Source organism: Sander vitreus, chromosome 3, assembly GCF_031162955.1.
Source record: "Sander vitreus isolate 19-12246 chromosome 3, sanVit1, whole genome shotgun sequence".
Lineage (NCBI taxonomy): Eukaryota > Metazoa > Chordata > Actinopteri > Perciformes > Percidae > Sander > Sander vitreus.
Genome location: NC_135857.1, coordinates 16,762,695 through 16,783,140, shown reverse-complemented (window position 1 = coordinate 16,783,140; position 20,446 = coordinate 16,762,695). Strand labels below are relative to the sequence as shown.

Here is a 20,446-nt window from a genome sequence, read left to right as displayed (position 1 = left end):
GTACACTCGCTGTGCTGCTGCGTCGTGAGACAGTGGATGATAGAAGGACAAAAGAGGCTGATTTGGGGTCTGTTTTGAGAGAGCCGCCTCACCTTCATCCTTCAGTGTATAGAAAAGGAAAGTGAAGCGCTTAAAGGCTACTTTTCAATAGACAGACAGACTTAAAGGAAAGTGGTAACTGGATCAAGTCGGGCGACAGGAGCTCCTCTGATTGAATTGATCATCCTTGGATGTATCAGAGAGGAGGGGACATTTTCTCATCTGATCCCCTTTTGGAAATGAGCTACACGGCGGATGTAAAGGAAGGTGACAGAAATTCAAGTGGAAGAATGATATCTGCAGGAATCTGGCTGCTTTCATCTCCTCTCTGATTGTATTCTTTTTAGGGGATTGATCTGTTACATCCGAGCTTTTTAAAGGACCTTTCAAATCAATTAGATTTCAATCAATCTAATTTCCATCCACCCACCACAACGCAGCTGGTTGATCACACTCATTCAACCAAAGTTGAAAGATTAGTTGTAAAAACTTGCATTCAGCTCTATTATGGGATGTCGGTGCCTGGTCTGTAATTAATTTTTAAACCACTTTTTAAAATATTCCTTTTCTGATCTAATTTGATACAATTGAGACTTGAACATGGCCATCAACACGGACACCGACTTCCTGAAGTCCAACTTAAGTGAGGGTGGAGGAGGCACTCAGGCTTCGGACCCCTACGAGACAGAGAAACTCCTGGCGCTGACCACCGAGCCTGGAGGAAATGGGATGAAGATGTCCACCTCCTTTACGGTCAACATGGACAGCGACAAGGGCCAGGAAGCAGACCTGAACGGCCACGGCGTTGCAGTGAGATCGGGCTCCGCCGGACAGCTGGGCGCCGCCGCCCCCCTCTCCCCGTCCAAGGCCAGTCTGAGCCGCTCCTCCACCGGCAACGCTACAGTCCAGGAGACCCCGAAGCCCAAGGATTACCTCATCCTTGTTATCATGTCCTGCTTCTGCCCCGTCTGGCCCGTCAGCATTGTCGCACTGGTGTACTCCATCATGGTGAGTATCACTTTACTGTCTTTGTAGAATAGATCACCAAAAACTATCAACACAAATTAGTCTAAAGTGCAAAAAGTGGAGCAGCAGAGATGAATGGGTGAATATGTGAGGATGTTTTTGAGAGAAGACATGATGATGATCTCTGTACAGCATCATCTCTGTTGATAGAGAAATCAAAATCATAATGAAAATGTGTCTGTATTGTGTTTCTTTAGTTTTAAACTCCATAAACTTAGTAATATTCATTTTGTTAAATACATTTGATATCAACATAATCTGGTTCATAAATGTCAAGTTTGTATAACTGACAAATTAGGAAAGATGTCTCCCAGCTATGTACTTCTGCAGGAATCTGTTATGGTTTATTATCTTCTACAGTTAATGTTTACTGAAGCATGCCACTACATATCATTTTGATATTTGAGGAAAGTGAGAGTGATATTTCTCTTAACTTAGAAGAGCAATACTAGTGTGTGACAGAATGGCCACCAAGGTGCTTGGGAGGGGTATATTCATCCTGAAAAGGGAAAAAAAATACATAATTTGTTAGGCCAACAGTCCAAAATTCAATTTACAGTCGTATAAAACAGATTAAACCAGCAAATCCACAAATTTGAGAAGCCAGAACTGACAAATATTTGGTGTTATTATTAAATAAATCACGACAATAATTAATCAACGATGATTAATCAATTATCAAAATATAATAGTCAGTGATTCATTTTCTTTATTTGACTCAGTGGTTCAACGTTTGATTGTCTATCCCACATAACTGGTATCAATGTAAACAGACACCAGCGTCTGCAACTGTTCAGCATTTATTTGTAAAAATCTAATCTCATCCTTTGACTGCAACATTTATTTAAACACCAAGAGAAAACAGGTTATTAAAGATGTTTTTTAAGCAAGACCTAAGACCCTCAGATGCAGTTTAACACAGATCTCTGCAGAACACTTCAGTTAAATTCTACGCACTGTGCGCAGTAATGTATCTGAATATCCTAAAACTCCTCCAGATGTTGCATATTTAATTTAAAGAAAACTGTTGTGTTCAGGTGTAGTGCAGTTGGCTCTGTGGTCCCTGATAAACTCTGAATATCAGGGTTCACTTGAAAAAGGAAACACAAAAACACACACACACACACACACACATACCTAGAGCTCAGTGCATCAAACAGCTTTCCGAGTGTTGAGGCTTCAGCTGCTTGTTGTTCTGGTTTAGAGGCGCTGACACTTGATTAATCCTCTCACTGAACGTTTCAGGATGCAGGAAATGCTGATACAAGATGCAGCTAAGACACTGGACAGCCACACTGGACAGCCAGAGTTTGATATGCTGCTACTGTTTAGTACTCTCCAATCAATATTCTGGTGACACAATCCTCAGTTGGTCTTCAACAAACACTCTTTCCACCCCATCTATTGACTATTATGTGGCCTCTTCACATTCATATTGTCGCACATTTAATTGAGCCTACAGGATCTACAGTATGTTGAGGTTGCTCTGTGATAATAATTGAAAGCTGACACTTTTCTTGGTGTCACCCTCTGCAGTGGTGAGAGGTCTGCAGTAAAAATGGTGGACTTGTTATTGAAAGCAGTGAGAGCTTGTAACTCATTACATTTAGCCAGTGCACATTTAGAGAATGTCCTAGATATCAAAGCGAGATACCGCCGGGCTTAGTTGATTTAGACGTGTACAAATATAAACATAGTGTGAAGGTCAAGTGTGTGTGACCTGACAAGCAAAAGCTTTGTGTTCGACGTGTAAATGATTTTGTAATTTAGAATAACTACGTGTACAGTGCAGCATTGATGAAGTAGGCTATTCCCCATTGATGGTGACCCTTGCTTCACTTTGGAACACATATACTATTAAAAAAAACTCATCGCGTATGCAATAGACCAGTGATATTGCTGCAAAGCATTCCAGTCTCTACACTTTGTCTTACGCTTTTATACAAGTTGATACAATAAAACATTCTGCTATCAGGAAGCTCCTACAAAAGCTGCAGAAGGCATGTAATAATTGGCATGGTTTAATTGTCCCAGCCAATTAGCGCTGTGCTTTTACTATGTCAGTATGTCCTCCCCCCCCCCCCACCCTTCTGATTTTGACACTCCTCCATCATAGTAGACTCAAATGTGGAAAGTTGATCTTGTAAATTCACAAAGTCAATAAATCAAGGTTTGATGGGATAAGAGCTGCAAATGTGAGGAGGGCCCAAAAAGATGCTAGAATGAATAGCTGTGGATGCGGGGAGGGGCCCATAGAAAATGCCTTTTTACAGTGCCCAGAATTTTGTGCTACGCCCCTGCAAATGGCCCAATATTTATTACAATATTTACAGACATAATTTAAGGCCCGATGATTAAACGATTATTTGTCGTTATGTACTATACTGTGCTGCACTCTGCATGTGAGGTTGCTGCACACACATGGGCAGCACATGCTCTGAAAAAAATCTCAGGGATTGTTACACAGACATTCACATAACATGACACAGCAGGACTTTCTCTTGGACTGGCAGGTCAGGAATCCTGCACCCTTCAAGTTGTAATTGCCGTAATCTTCAGTAAAAAGGTCTTTAGCTGACTGACACCACTAGTGACAAAATCCAGGCATCTGAGTGCTCGTCTACTGAAACTGTACATCACGGTCAAATCCCCCACTGAATCACACAAAATCCCATTGTCTTCAGATACTGATAAGACCCTACAATTATGTCTGTATGTACTCGAACCATAGACTCCTTCAATGGGATTGAGCTTCATTTGAACAGAATTTTTGTCTACACACATTTAACAACAGGGTTTAATTACAGCAGAGATCTTCAACAGGGGGTCCGGGGGCCCTAGGGTCTCCTCAGAGTTACTGCAGGGGGGCCACCAAATTATTGTTAATTTTTTTAAAGTCTTTTCAGAAATTGAAATTTCTTAACATGAATCCAACATGTTATTAGCAAATATAAATCAGCCTATTTTTGAAAAAAACACATTGGTGATAGGTTTACTGGCCTATAGGTAAGGTAATCATTAAGGTAGCCATCCACAGATACAGGTAATCTTAAGGATTTACTTTGTATTTGTAACATTAAAACATGATTTATAAAATCATGCCAAGAAATATTTGAATAGCTTAGTATTCTATGCACTAAAAAAAAGTCTGTATAAAGGCTTTGGGCTGCCCAAAAATATCCCCAAAAATAATCTTAAAAATGTTGAAGACCCCTGAACTACAGTACCTTATATCACTTAAACAGTGTTACATCTGTAGGGAGTATCTGTCATCATTAGATATCTACTGTAGTTGATGAGATTGGAGGTCATCAAAAGCCAAAGGAAACTTACAAACAAAGCTGGCAGAGGAGATGGAATTTGCAAACACAATAAAGGCTGTGAGCTGATCATTCAGATGAAAAATCTGTTTTTACATTTGGTGGATCATCAAGATCTGTAAAACAAAACTAAGCAAAGTGTCTTGTTATGTGCAACCTTTGCCACAATGTTCAGTGGTGAAAAGTAACTAAGTACATTTCCTCACATACTGTACTTAAGTACAAATTCAAGGTACCTGAGTATTTTGAGCTCATGCCACTTTCTACTTCTGCTCCACCACATTTCAGGGGAAAATATTATACATTTTATCACACTACAATTAATACTGTAGAGCTGGGTATCGTTTAAAAAATTTCGATACCAGTACCAATACCTGTACCCTTAGTACAGTATGTGATACTGATGCCAATATAGAGTACTTCAATTGATACATTTTCTTTCTACTTCATTCGATACCCATCATGTGAATGGAAGCATTTGGGCAGTGCCAACTCCGTCAAATACACCATGCCATAGATTGCATACGTTGTAGCTGCTGCAGCAGTGGGCCAATCACACGTTGCATTAAATCGAAGAAGGCTTGCAGTGATTGGCTGTGAGCAAAACCATACAAATAGTTATTTTAGATCTGGGTACAAAAAGGTCAAATGCATGTATCGTTTGACTGAAGTTTAGATACTTAGTTCTGGGTTATACCTTAAAGTATCGATATCGATACCCAGCCCTAACAATTATTTGACAGCTTTTATTACTGGTTAAGTTATGGTGTCACTTTACGCTCTGGGTAATAGTGACATCATTTCTCACAATTTTCAGAATTTTTACAAACCAAACAAACAATTTATTCATGAAACCAACTCAACCAACTACAACTGTAAAATCAAGTTTTTACATGAATGCAAGTAATAATAATCTAATAATTTAATAGTATATTTTTGTGCATACTGTTCATTTTTCAAGTATATTTTTGTGATTACAGTATACTTACATACTTTTAATTAAGTATAATTTTCAATGGAGTATTTTTACAGTGTGGTATTAGTTCTTTTACTTAAGTAAATGATCTGAATGCTTCCTCCAACACGGAACCTCTGTGTGTTTAAACCATGAAACAACAGCTGTAACTGATAAATAAGGTTTATGACAAACAAGTATCTGGCAGGATTTTACCAGGAGTCTTTTAGTGGCATTAGTAGTAACTGTTGTGTCAGGATTTTAACTCCTGTTGGCTGATGGTAGCTTAGTTGTTATTTGTGTTTTTCAGGGCACTTTACTTCTGACACTGTGAAGCAGCCAGCTGTGCAGCAGCCAGCACTCAGATCTACAGATAAACAAGGCAAAGGCATTGCAGTAAGGCCATTAGTTCTGTAATATCACTCCTGTGGGCACTACACACCAAAGAGAATATCAGGCAATATCAGGCAGTATCCACAAGACAGCCTGTATTTCCTCAAGCCATCATCATGAAACCACTGACTTTCACAAGTCAAGTCTCGCTAATGGCACGGAGAATGTGTGTGTGTGTGTGTGTGTGTGTGAGTGAGTGAGATAGAGAGAGAGAGAGAGAGAGAGAGGGGCGTTGACAGAGGGCAAAAGAAAGAAAAGTGAAGGAGGGAGAAACTGGAGCTGGCCATTAACTCAATAAAAGGCGAGAGAAGTCTATTTAGTTTCTCTGCAGAGGGCAGATTGCAGCAGTTAGCCAAGCTATGTGGCAGCAATCAACATCCTCTTTCTTTCCTGAGGGTATGGAAAGGGGATACGGGCCTCGCAAAGAAGATAAAAACATAATTCGCTACAAGGGCAGATGGGTCCAAGAGACAGCAAATAGTTCCTATCACTGGATTAGAAAGGAATTGAATCAGATACCACAGTGATGTCAGATAAGTGCAAGTGAGTCAGAGCAGGAAAACAGAGGTTTACAACACTTGCTGTGAACAAATGAATCAAAAGTAATGCGGTTGATACCGCACGATAGAGCTCGAGAGTGCAAGCTCACGACTAAGTGCTAATATTCCCCTCGCCTGTGAAATGGATACTTCTAGGAAGTTGAAGAGAGAAACTAAAACTACTCAACTGCTGTCAAAATGGGAGGTCAGAGGAAACAGCCCAGATTCCAGGAAGTTGTAAACAAAAGGATGAATGGGTTTCTTTTTTTTCCAACATAAACAGTAGTTTGATGTGAAATGCCACAGTTGTATATAATGAGTTAGGTCTGTGGTGGGTTGTTAATGAGTGTGTAAAGCTGCCTTCAACATCCATTGCACTGGGCTCAGGTTTCAATCAATGTATTAATTCAAAACCTTAGCTTGTTGTAGTTGTCTAAGCACATATGAACCTAAATATAACCTTAAAGCTGCACTAATCAATTTTCTTTATTGACAATGTGCAATATGAAAAGAAAAATACACAAACAGGGCTAAAAGGAGTGTTAATATTGGACTTACATTCATCAAGGGGACACAAACCGGGCCCCAAATGAATGCTAATGGTGTTGTGTGTGATGGTATACAAATAGGCAATTGTTTGCTAACATGTTCGCCATAGCAACTGCTGTATCCAAGTGGCCAACAAAAAAAATCAAGAATGAATGTGGCTTTAACCTTAATAGAATTTGTTTTAGTTGCCTATGTCCACCTTCAAACTGCCACATGACCCTTTTATTGTGGTGTAGATATAATCCTCTCGCCATTTACGTATGTCCACATTACATTGACTGCATTTCAGAATTCCAGCGCATATTTTAACAAACTTTTATGAGGCATCACTGTAGGAAAAAAGGGAATTGTAACATTAATAATCAATGTACAGACAAAGTATCCATGTTGTCATCATGTAAACGATCAAAATTTACTATAATTAAAGTACAATCTGTTAAGGCATCATTTTGCCAGTCAGCATCTTTCTGTTCTGGCAGATGGTGCATTGCTAACAACAGGACTGCCAAAAGTTACATCCATCATCATCCACCACCACTTCCAGCAGCAGGACCACCTAAAAGCCAACTTCCAGCTGGCTGTCGCCACAGATCTCTGACAGATGCTCTGGTGGGGAAGGCTTGCGGCTGGCAAACACGGATGATGTGCAGTCAATTATGGGGATTGGAGAGGCAGGGGTAATAGGTTTTTACTGCTCAGACCAGCCTATCCCAGTAATGGGAAGGCCCAAACTGCAGGCGCGTTATTGCACGCTCTGCAGATTTGCCTGTGAAATATGGACTCGCAATGCTGCACTGGATGGATGACTGTGAGTGTGAGTGTGAGTGTGTGTGTGTGTGTGTGTGTGTGTGTGTGTGTGTGTGTGTGTGTGTGTGTGTGTGTAGGTAAATTACTTCTTATTCGCAATCTCATACTGCAGATATAGTGGGAGAGCACTTTATTGTTGCTAATTATCTGAAGATATTATTTGAAATGTTAAACCTGTGCAGGTAATGATATTTTCATTCCACAGCAGATAAAATAGGATATAATATAAGCTTACAGTACAGTGTCATGTTGTGGCTAAGTGATGGCAATAGAGCACTACCCAGCTTTACAAGGCATGGGGGAGGGGTGCAGGGGTATAGCAGAAGGAGCTTCCAAAGTCAGAAATCTTTAAATCGGGGCTTTAAAATTAACATTGAATATAACTGTAATAGTACCCCAACAAAATGTTCATTTATTGCTACATGTCCTTCACATTTTTATTTTTATTGGCATTGTTATTATAGTAATTTATTACACACAAAAGTACATTTTTAAGCCCAACGTTGATGGCAATAATGAGTCCCCAAAAGTCAGAGTGCTTACAGGTACAACTTCACCTCATTGCAGTATTTTTCTAATGTGTTATAGTCCAATATGCCTAAGATTTAAGTTATTATTTATAGATTAACTAGGTAACTAAGATAGTTAACTGTAGTAAATGCATAGCAATCCTACATGCCGTCATGTCATTAGCCACTTTATTACCATTACATTTGATTCACACATTCATATTCCCCTGGGGATGAACTGTAATACCTTTGATGATCCTCTGACTCTTCGTGCAGTGCCATTATCAGGTCAAAATGTGTCCACTACTTTAGATTATAACTTAATACCTGCAAAACTAATGACATTTCCATGAGCCTCAGCCATACTGTACTGTCTTTTGTGCTAATTAACAGACGTTAACATGCTAGCATGCTAAACTAAGACGTGAACACAGTAACCATTATACCTCTTAACATCTCATTGAAGGAACTATACGTGCATTAATGCTGTAACTGGACTCTTGTCATCTGCTCATGGATTTGACAAACCATCTCCTGATTAGTTATTAGTGCTTCCTTTTCCTGTATCAATCTGATACCTACAGTATTTAGTTACTGATGTGTTTGCCCCTTTCTGGACAGGACAGCCAGCACTTTGTAGATGTACTGTATAATGTTAATCTCACAAACACATCAGTACGGTGGCCGACAGGGGCAAACTTAAGAAAACACACGCAAATAGACAAAACATAAGCAAATTAAGAAAACGCGCTGCAAATACACACAACACAACCAAATACATAAACTTGCTGCAAATACACACAACACAACCAAATACATAAACGCGCTGCAAATAAAAAACGATGCAAAAAGAAAAGCACACAAACCCCGAAAAAAGAAGCGGTGCAAAAAGAAAAACAACTTCATTAATTTGACAACACATGCGCAGCATTCAGCAAACGGACTGCAAATCCACACAACACAACCAAATACATAAACGCGCTGCAAATATGAAACGATGTAAAAAGAAAAGCACACAAACCCAAAAAACAAATGCAACAAAAAAACACTGCATCCAGAATACACAACGGAAGTTCTCCAGACCTCTAGAGGGAGCAGCTAGTGGAACAGCTGGATTTTCGACACCACGAGGAGAGAGAGAGAGAGAGAGAGAGAGAGAGAGAGAGAGACACGTTTGTTTAAGCCATATTACAAGAGGGTTTAATTTCGAGGTCCGAAAGGCGCATTACTGAAGTAGCCTATAGGCCTCCTCAAGTGTAATATTGTGATTATACAACAACGGTTACCAACAAAATAAGTGATCAATCTGTATTCATATTGTGGAGCAATTCGCTCTTGAAATACAAAAAACAGACAGGATTTATAGTCCCCTCCCTGTTTAGTAAACCAGCCAATTTACCGTGGGATTTATCAAACTGAATAAATCCCGCCTGCATATATAAACACAAAACTGCTTTGCTTACTCCATCGTGTTTTAAGTAAGACATCTGCTGAAAAAGTTATTGTATTCATTAGCATGTTTGCCGTACTGTTTAGTTCACAAACATCCAACACACCAAAGTACAAAGACATAGCGGACCAGACGTGAGCTTTTATTTTGAAAAGCCGAAGCTCGGGGATGGCACCAGCCCGGGAGGGCATGAGACGGGAGCATAGACTTTATATTATTAATATATTATGTTATTAATAATAATATGAATTTAATATACAGTCTATGGAGTTCTCCAGGCTGCAGCCATACCCGACTCTAATAAAAAGGCAGAGCGCTCTCTCCCCGTGGGGTCGAAAATCAAGCTGTTCCACTAGCTGCTCCCTCTAGAGGTCTGGAGAACTTCCGTTGTGTATTCTGGATGCTGCGTTTTTTTGTTGCATTTGTTTTCTGGGTTTGTGTGCTTTTCTTTTTGCATCGTTTCATATTTGCAGCGTGTTTATGTATTTGGTTGTGTTGTGTGTATTTGCAGTGCGTTTGCTGAATGCTGCGCATGTGTTGTCAAATTAATTAAGTTGTTTTTTGTCTTAATTTGCTTGTGTTTTGTCTATTTGCGTGTGTTTTCTTAAGTTGCATGGCGTTTACTCCTGTCGGTCACCGTACATCAGCAATAGCATTGTGCTCTCCTAATCTTGACAACAGCGTGCAGCGCTATGAACTAAACTGTGCAACATGACCCTGGATTATCTAAATAAACAGTGCTTCGCTTATTATTGATGTGCTAAATGGAATAATGCATACACTATTAAGGCCTTGTGTTTTTGTGGTGCTAACACTTAGCTTAGTTAGCTTGTTTGAACTGTGTTTTCAGTCCACAAGCTAATTAAGATATAAATACAATAAAATGTATGAGATGCAGCTACAGCTAGAATGTATTTTATAGCTCGATGAATGAGAGCGGTGCCATCATGGAGCTGACAGATTTGATCATCCGACCGCATTGAGTGGTTTGCAATTTTAATGGAGATTTTAGTGTAACAAGACTGAGTCTAAAAGCCTTGCTTAGCGCCCCTAGAGGCCGCAATGCTCCTTACACCCAACCAGACCAAAGTGGTTTAAACCAACAGCCTTGTTCTCTCTCTTTAAGGGCTTAAAATGGCTACAATTACTAAACTATGAATTATCTTCAACCTTGACTTTTGTGAAACGTTTAGTTTCAAAGTAAAAAAAGAAAAATACGTACCAAAACGGGGAATACAGTTTAAAGAGAACCATGAAATAAAATGTATGGAGAAAAATGATTGAAGAATGAAAAATGTATTTGAAATAAAGGGCATAACTGCAAATAAACAATTTTAATGTGATCTAAATGGCCAGTCTCACAGACATAACTACACACCAGCTCCTGGTTGTACACTGTCCCTCTCCACCAGGGTGCTGCTTGCTCTCCATTATTAATGACAAGAGAGAAAGGGAGCACTTACTGACTTACTAGCCTCCACCTTTCTCTGCTCAACACATGAACTACAGAGAGAGACAGAGTAACGTGTGTGTGTGTGTGTGTGTGTGTGTGTGTGTGTGTGTGTGTGTGTGTGTGTGTGTGTGTGTGTATGCGCGCACATTCATAGCAGAATCAACACTGGACAAGACACTTTGAGGATAGAATTTCCCATTCAGAAAACAAATATGACCAGATTTACTCTGTGAATCAATATAGACATGTATCAGCCTGAGCAAAGCGCACGCACGCACGCATGCAAGCACGCACGCACCCACTCTCTCACACACACACACACACACACACACACACACTAAATCTCTTGCAGCCCCTGAACAATGCAGAGTGTATTAAACAAGGATGCTGACATAGCAGCCTGCCCTTATTTATAATTTATTTATTATTATTACTTTTTAAATCTACATTCATTAATGTTTTCTCTTTAAGCAAGCTAAATAGACAGTGTTTTCTGAAAGGGGCTTTCACTGATTTAAGGTGCTGATGTTGCTTTTCTCTGTGATGTGGGTCCGGATCAATACAGGCTCCACTGGGACTGTGTTTGCACCATAGCTTTACATTGCAGTCCTGGAAGTGAAAAGCTGAAGTGTGTCTCTGTGTGCGAGTCAGAGAGAAGAAATCTCTTATTTTACTGTCAGGAGTCTAGATTGTTAATTTTGTCAATTAAATGTCTTATCACCACCTTTCAAAGGCAATATTATGCTTTTGAGGTAATGTGAATAAAGCCTAAAGAATAAAGAATAAATTGTTACCTAAATTGAATTGGCTGAACTGAAAATAAAACCTATTACATCTGATATTTGGGTATGCTTTTTAAATAAATATCCAAAGTATTAATATTCCCAACAACAGAATCACACAACAACAAAATCAGGCATCTGTATGTTTTAAAATCGGTAAAAACCCAGAGGAAAACAGGCAGTTTACACATCATGTTAAATGATCTATACTGTTTTCACAAACAGATTGCAGTTTCAGTGTACTTATTTAAAAGTAGTTCCCTGGCCAGCAGCACCTGATTTAGTGGAACACCCCAGGGTTGCACTGTCCCCACCCACCTGCACCAAGTGCATTGTGGGTTCTGACAACACCCGAGACAGCCTGGAGACAGACAGACAGGCTCATGGGAGTGAGAGGATGAAGTAGACATAGATGAGGGAGGATATCTCTCTCTCTCTCTCTCTCTCTCTCTTGCTCTCTTGTGTAATCCTATCCTATATTGAGGCAACCCCAACTCTGCACCCTCAGCATTGACTGATCTTGTGATTGAAATATTTTAATGCATTGTTTTGGTAAAAATAAGGTAAGGTGTAAGTAGAAAATGAAATAAAAGTGGTGTATTACAATCCAAAAACACCTCACTTCTAAAAATGCATATTCATTTTGTATCATGATAAACTACATTTTAGGCATTCTTTTTCACTGAAATAAGGTTTCACCTCGTCTTCCCTCCATGCAACATCCTTTCTCTGTTTTGTCTTTGGTATGATAAGAGGTCAGTCATTAGACAACAATGCTTTTATACTGCTGAATTGGCTTTAATGGGCCATATTTTGTCTTTAAAATATACGTATAATTTAATAGGGGTAGTAATTATTCCATGTAATACCACACTATCTTTATGAAGAAAATCACCCTACAGAAATATAGTGGTGTAATTTAATATAGATGAGAGGAGTGAGAGCCATTTCCTGCAGTATTCCACACAGCCTCTGGTTAAAAAGACCAGTTCAGCACCACAGACAGCTCCTACAGTTTAAACCTTTAAAGGTGCTCTAAGCGATGTGACGTGTTTTTTAGGCTACAACATTTTTTGTCACATACGGCAAACTCCTCACTATCTGCTAGCTGCCTGTCCCCTGAACACACTGTAAAAAAAACAACAAAAAAAACATGTTCTTTGTAGACAGCCCAGGCTCCACAAACAGCAACAAAAACAAACTGCGCCAACCTGCACCACGAAACATAACAAACAGAGTTCCAGCCAATAACCGACAAGAAGGATGTGGGGGTGGGGGTTGGGGGGTTAGTGCGCGGAAGGGAAGGGACGGGATAAGGAGGAGGGAGGGGCGAGCTAGCCTCGTTTTGTTTGACAATACTTCGAACGTCAACAAGAAGTAACATCACCCAACATCGCTTAGAGCACCTTCAAAGAGTAAAAGATTGTGCCATCACAACATCACAAGCAAATGGCCATGTTGCGGGGTAGGTTTGAATTTAGACTTTGTTACATGTGATCTCTTCCCATTCGGTCTTTGCTCTTGTTTAACAGAGAATGAGTTACACTTTTCTAATATTGTTTTCCCCCTGAGCCTGACCTCTGTACAATCTCAGTTTACCGGAGCGTAGACCCAAAACGTAGTTAAAAGCACCCCACAGGGATGCCGCCCCAGGCTGAGTTACACCAGCTGGTATTGTATACATTGCCCAAGTAGCTCTGGATTGAAAGCTAGTGAGTTGACAAGCCAGCATAACTTGATTTCACTGTTCATGAAAGCATTCCTGGACAGTTTTAACCTCCTGGCATGGTGCATTATCTTATTAAAAGATTGCTGACACAGCTGGCATAAAGGGATGATCAGTTGTCTTGTAGCATTCAAATGTTTGTTATAAAGGGGCTCAGTGAGTGCCATGCAAATGTAATCAACACCATCACACTACCAGCAGACTGCAGTGTTTTCACTCTGCATGATGGATGCATTTAGTCACACAACCAGTGTGAGACAGCAGGAAGTGGAATTCATCAGACCAGGCAATGTTTCCTCTCCAATGTCCAATGCTGTTGTTCTTTTCCTCAGTACAACCTGTAAAATATATATATAAACATAAACCTAGTTTATAAACCAGGGTTATCATGTTTATTCACTTTTGTTTCCTGTGTGTTATATCATTTGCATACATTTTTTGTCTTAACAGGTGAAATTTTTAGCCACGGATTATTACACATTTGGTGAGCTAGTTAGTATATATGGATGGGTTTGACTTAAAGTGAACTACAGCGTCCATGTTCATCGTAATGAAGGAACATATTGTCCAGTTCAGGCAACAATGCAGGTCAGAGGAATATTCTGTCAGGTTTAGCTAAACAGATAATACCTGTTAAGGATGTAAAAAATAACAAATTGTTGAACACATTTCATAAATTAAACCTTTGTATTACGACCAAATCAATGTGGTGATGTCAAGAGTATTTTGTACACTTGTGTATGCGCCATGTACAGTAGTATGTGTTTAACTCTCAAACATTAAAGCAATGCACAAAGATTGAGGATTCCCATCTGTCATGCCTCTCAGCAACACATACACATAAATCATCCTATCTCCATATCTGCAGCATACATAAAGCAATATACGTACATACAACATCAAGTTGATCTACAACCTCTTCACATCGCTGCGCTCACCTACTCCAACCAATTGGCTCTGCAAATCACATCAATCCAAATTGGCCAACTTAAATTGACAATTTTGCCATTCACATCTGGGAATAAATTATTGTTGGCATTTTATATTAAAGTGCTCATATTATCTTTTTGGGCTTTTTCCCTTATTGTGTTATATATCTTTTTGTGCATGTTATAGGTTTACAAAGTGAAAAAGCCCAAAGTCCACCCAAGCGACTTACTATCTTCCAGATTAAACACTGTTCACAAACTCCTCCAAACAGCTCTGTTGTAGTCCAGCCTTTACTTCCGTGACGAATGTGCATCACTTTGTAACACACGTTATAATGCTCGCCTAGCTGCTAGCATGGCACGCCCTAATACTCTGCAACTGACTAGCTAGCTGTGCTTACCTAGCTACTGCGCATGTGCGACTCCCAACAAAGATGGAATAGAAGTGAGATGCCTCACTCTGTAGCTAAAACAGAGAGCTCAACACACAGGGTGAAAAAAAGAGCTGCAGAAATGTGCAGTACAACAAAAATATGGTGTTTTAGAACAATGTTTTTCTAAATCTACACATACTCTTTTAGTCATAAATCCAGCAGAGCAAAATGATTTGCTAAGAAGGAGAGCTGAATTCATAATGCACAGAGTGAGGCAAAATTACTATTTTAATGGTTGCAAACCAAGCAAATAGCTTGCGCTGAAATTAAAACAAAGCGAATCCAGAGCTGTTATCAACAGCATCCGCCACTTTCCAATCCTTTTATTCAAAGTTGTATGAATCCTCCTGCAATCCGGATCTGACATAGTGCCAAAAGTTCCTAAAAGAGCTAAACCTGCCTCTTCTTCACCCAGAGGAGGAAGAACAACTGGGTCAACCTATAACATTAGAGGAACTTAAATCAGTGTTAAAAACAGCTAAGAAAGGGAAAACACCGGGGTTGGATGGAATTCCATCAATCATTAAATGGCTTGTTGTTTCTCCGGTGAGAGGATTAGTGTCCAGGATTTATGCTAAACTGATGCAAGTATCCGTAGGAGAACTCCCAATGGTAAAGAAATGGGAGCGAGAGCTGAGCCCGGAGGGGAACGTAATTAATTGGGAGACAGTTTGGGACATTTCCCACTGTTCCAAGAACCCAAATCACCAGCAGATCCACTTTAACATATGTCATAGGACATATTGGACTCCTCAGAAGAGATACGTCTCTAAAGGCATTCCCACTCCCTATTGCACGTTCTGCCAACCTGAATAAACTGGAACTTTCTTGCACATGGTCTGGGAGTGTGAACAGGTGCATGAGTTCTGGAACAACATCAATAATATCTGATGTGATAGGATGTCGAATTCCCACTGACCCGATTGTTTTGTTACTTAATGATGACTCTAAATTACACCTACTTGGGAGACAGAAGAAAATATAGCTAGCTGGATCAACCGCGACCAAGAAAATGATAGCTCAGCGCTGGCTCCCCCCACACTCGTTGTGTATAAAACAGTGGTTGGCGTATTTTCTAGACATAGTTATGCTTGAGCTCTCTACAGCAAGGATAAACAAAGCCAAATCATCGACTATAGAACTATGGAAAGGTGTTGCAGCACAGGTATCAGTCCTAATGACCTCAGCATCACAAGAATTAGAGGAAAGCGTCTAGGCAAGGTGTGATTCCTGATTCCTGTTTTGTTTTTTGTTATTTGTTTGTTTTCTTTCCTCGAGACCGCAGAGGGTGGGGGGTGGGAGAGGGTTGTTGTTCTTGTTCAATTGTGTTTGTCTGTTCTGTATGTTTAAAAATATAAAAAAGTAATAAAAAATGTATCTTAAAAAAAGAAATGGTGTTTTTTGCAAATTAAACCACATAAACCTATTCTGGTACAACCTCTAAATACAATTATGAAACTGAAAATGAGCATAATATGAGCACTTTAAGGGACTCAGCACCTAGTAGACAAGTCAACATTTCTGTCTGTGAGTCATTTCCCCTTTAAAATAACTCGGCCGTCAATTAATGGAAAACCACCTGATAAAGATTTAAGTGTAACTCTCAGAGAGCTGTTGGAGAGAGTCAAGCTGCCGTACTGTGGATGGAACTTTCTCTGGGTTATGTATGTATGGGGGACTCCAAACTGTAAATGCCTTTGGTTGGGGTGTTACTTTTATGTTTTACTGATAGCGTTAATGTGGTTACTGCTGATTCAGCTGTATTTTCTGATTGCTTCTCTCTCACATTTTAACTGTCTGTCACGGAAATATAAAGGTTTTCTTTGTTGTCGGTTGCTTGTATTGATAAATTAGATTGAAGCTCACTGGGGAGTTGTACTTATTGAAAGTCACTGTGGATATGTGAAATATGAATGTCACCACTACAAACTCAACTTAAAAACATTTGGTGAGCCAAAAATGGTAAAGCTAGATGAGTATGGTTTGCAACTTTATTTTGATTGTACATTGTACTGAAATGACATACAGTATGTAATTGGTTACATCTTATAGGCACATATATGTAGTCCATTTTTCCAGTATTTTACACTGATCATACCGTAGTCTTACGGTGGAGGTAAATTTTTCCATGCAGTTTATTTCGTTGACAATTGCAGTCCTTTGTTGGAGGGTTTGGTTACAGCCATTTCAGTGTGATGGCTTTCTTGCTAGTATTTCAAGCATGGATGTAGATATAGATATTCATTCTGAGCCATGAGTTTGTCTGGGAATTTGTCGACATATAATGTGATAAAAGAGCAATCCATTTTTTTTCCAAAAATTGTTCATGTTTCTTTAGCAATCTTTTGCTAATATGATTTTTTTTCAAACCACATTGCCTCCAGCATTCATCCTGTTCCTCACAGCCCCTTTGAATACATTTCAACATATAGTATAGTATTATGTTCTTCCAACAGAACTCTCTGCAGGACCTTGAGTTGGAAGTCTTCTTAGCCGGTCTTTCCTATATATCCCAATATTATAATAATAATAATAATAATAATAATAATAATAATAATAATAATAATAATCTCCAAGCCCGATTCCCTCTCCAGTTTCTGTTTGACATAGACAACAGTGTAGTTTTTTGAGATTTATATTTAATTGTATATTCTTTATTTGTATATTTCATTGTATATTCTGTATATTACCGCACCGTTGTGATAAAAAGAGAGCTGAGCCAAAAGGCAAAGCTCTCGATCTACCGGTCAATTTTGGACGTGCCTGCTGGGAGGAGGCCCCGGGGAAGACCCAGGACTAGGTGGAAAGATAATATCTCCACCCTGGCCTGGGAACACCTTGGGATCCCCCAGTCAGAGCTGTTAATGTGGCTCGGGAAAAGGGAAGTTTGGGGTCCCTTGCTGGAGCTGCTGTCCCCGCTACCTGACACCAGATAAGTGGATGACGATGGATGGATGGATGGATTGTATATTTCTATAAGATGTGTGTTATCTTTAAAGGTACACTGCGTAGTGTTTTAAGTATTTTATTAGCTAAAATCAATGTCTTCATTCATAAATATGTCCTCATTGGTGTAAAATGACCTCTGCCAATGATCTGACTTATCCTCATAAGTGAAGAATTTTTTATCTGTATTTACATTGGACGGGCAAGTCCAACGAAGCTTCCATGTCGTTCTGCCATTTAACTATAATCGCTGAGAGGGACATAAAGCACTAGCCTACCTGTCTAGCTAATCCACAATGCGTTTTCGCTCAGAGGCAGCGTCACGTGACTGAAACCAGCTGAAACGGAGAAGGAGATCAGTGAGAAGCGCTTGTTGCTGCCCCGGCAAATTTGAAAGCCTGCACTGCACCTTAGTTCATAATGGAGGATCATACTTATGCTGAACCACAGGAGAAGGAATCCTCGTCGGCAAAAATGCGAAAATTGGAAGACATATTGTCATAGCTTTTTGGTACATAACGGCTACCGTTGTTGCAACACATATTTGAAAAAGCGAGGTGCTAGAGAGCACTATTCCTTTGAATGCAAAATATAATTTCACCGCTAGATGGGAGAAATTCCTTCACACTTTAATCTTATACGCATCAATGAATATATTGACCAGGTTAGATTCACCATCTTCCATTTGTTTGATTTATTTACAAAATGAATCACTGACCTGGGGTTATCTGAAAAAAAACTTTCTTTTCAAGGTTATATATCTGCAATAGACATGACAAAGTAATCTAATCTGAAGTATTCTGCGTGGCAAGGGGAGTAATAAGTAAATAGCTTTTCAGTGGAGTGAAGGTCCCTCCATATGTCTATCATTCCAGTGGAATATATACATTAAATACAATAACTTCTTTGTGATCTATCATCCCTTTAACTAGAATATAACAACAATCCTTATCTTTCATTTGAGCAGTTAGTTAAAAAAGTACCAGAGGAGAATGAAATGCATTCATTAACCCATTTTTTACTCTTATGTGGTATGGTTTGGTTTACAATTATTATGTAACATCTTATACTATGCCTTGCTTAAAATTATCATTCAAATGTTCCTCTTATACCAAATACCCTGTTTTTTTGTGTATCTCCAGTCCAGAAACAGTCTCCAGGTGGGGGATATTGACGGAGCCAGGAGGCTGGGTCGACTGGCTCGTCTGCTCAGTATCGTCTCCATCGTCCTGGGTGTTGTCATCATCGTAGTCTACGTCTCACTTTCAGGTACAGAAACAATGAGAAGAAGGACAAATTTCAAAATACAAAAACTACTCACATTTTTACAGTATGAGCCTCAATGATGAAATGTGTACAAAATCAATTTTATGATTATAGTATAGCTTATGAATGTATGTGAGTGAGTGAGTGAGTGAGGGTGTGTGTGTGTGTGTAGATTAATTTAGCAATGCAGCGACTGTAGTGGGCTGTGCAGAAAGGGGCGGCTACCCTACTACTCAAAGCCTTTGACACTTGAGCTGCACCAGTCAAGACTTAATCTGATGATGCCATGCTGCTTCTTTCCTTTCTGTTGCAGTAAGCTGACATGGAGGACCTGAGGGGAAAAATGAACCGTGAAGCCAAACCACGGATGCAAGGGGGGAAAAAGCCCATTCCAAAAAAATAAAAAAATAAAAACAAGACATACAATTCCTAACTTAATGCCATATTATGTAATTACATAATGACTGATCTCCGAAAGCAAAAAAATAGGCAACTCATGAGAGTAGGTACTGCAGCAAGTAAACAAATAAAAACGTTCAGAGAAAAAACGTCAGATATGCATGCAATAGAATCCAGTAACATTTGCTTGACAAAAATAACAAAAAAATGGATGTAAAATTGTTCAGGTTAAAACAGAGGAAAAAGAAAATGCAGATTTGTATGTGGCCAGGAGTACTCATAAATGTTTCTCTTTTGAAAAATGGACTTCTTAAAACGAAGAGGATGATCGAGAGAGTGAACAATAGACATTTTCTAAGTATGTGGGCTCCTTTGAAAAACAGCTTCTGGGTTTTGGGCTTCAAACTTCCGACAGCTGCATATAATCCTCATATATTCCTTACTGAACCTGTTGCATTCAAAGTATATACAGCTACAAATATATTTGAAATATGGATATATGAATATATATATATAGATGTACATTTTATAAAATGTTTGTATGCCAAGTGGTGCTGGATTTGTTAAGACTGTCACGATGGCTGCTTTGTCAGCACTTGGATTATCAGTGGAAATCCAAGGGTTTGTGAAAAGGGGCAGGGAACACATTTTTTATTTTTATTTATTGAACTAAATAAATAATAATTGAGACCAACTGCATGCCTGAATGTAGATAACCAAAATTCTGCCTTCATTTAGACTGTTATTAGTTGTCTCTTTTCTTGTCGAGTCAAAAAGGCTAACAGGTTTGCACATGGAAGAGTGATTTGTGAACATTATGTGAGTCCAACCCCCGTCCCCCCCACACACACACACACACTTTTTGGCTCCAGATTCTCTTGAACCTTGCCTTGCTCTGGCAGAGACTATAAACGCATGCCAAAC

The 20,446-nt window shown here is 39.3% G+C and overlaps 1 protein-coding gene across 1 annotated transcript; it reads left to right on the top strand.

Annotated features, from left to right (window-relative positions):
* The first annotated feature begins 52 nt into the window (after window positions 1-52).
* On the top strand, window positions 53-19,992 carry trarg1a (trafficking regulator of GLUT4 (SLC2A4) 1a). The gene is made up of 3 exons (XM_078243927.1): window positions 53-1,047; window positions 19,000-19,126; window positions 19,437-19,992. The coding sequence occupies exons 1-3, from the start codon at window positions 640-642 to the stop codon at window positions 19,442-19,444; spliced, it is 543 nt and encodes a 180-aa protein (XP_078100053.1). The 5' UTR covers window positions 53-639; the 3' UTR covers window positions 19,445-19,992.
* The last annotated feature ends 454 nt before the right edge of the window (window positions 19,993-20,446 follow it).

What these genes read in the sequence shown, in the direction of transcription:
- trarg1a (XM_078243927.1), top strand. Translation starts at nt 640, where the DNA reads ATGGCCATCAACACGGACACCGACTTCCTGAAGTCCAACTTAAGTGAG. An exon ending in CACTGGTGTACTCCATCATG is followed by an intron (nt 1,048 to 18,999) that starts GTGAGTATCACT and finishes GTGTATCTCCAG; the next exon opens with TCCAGAAACAGTCTCCAGGT.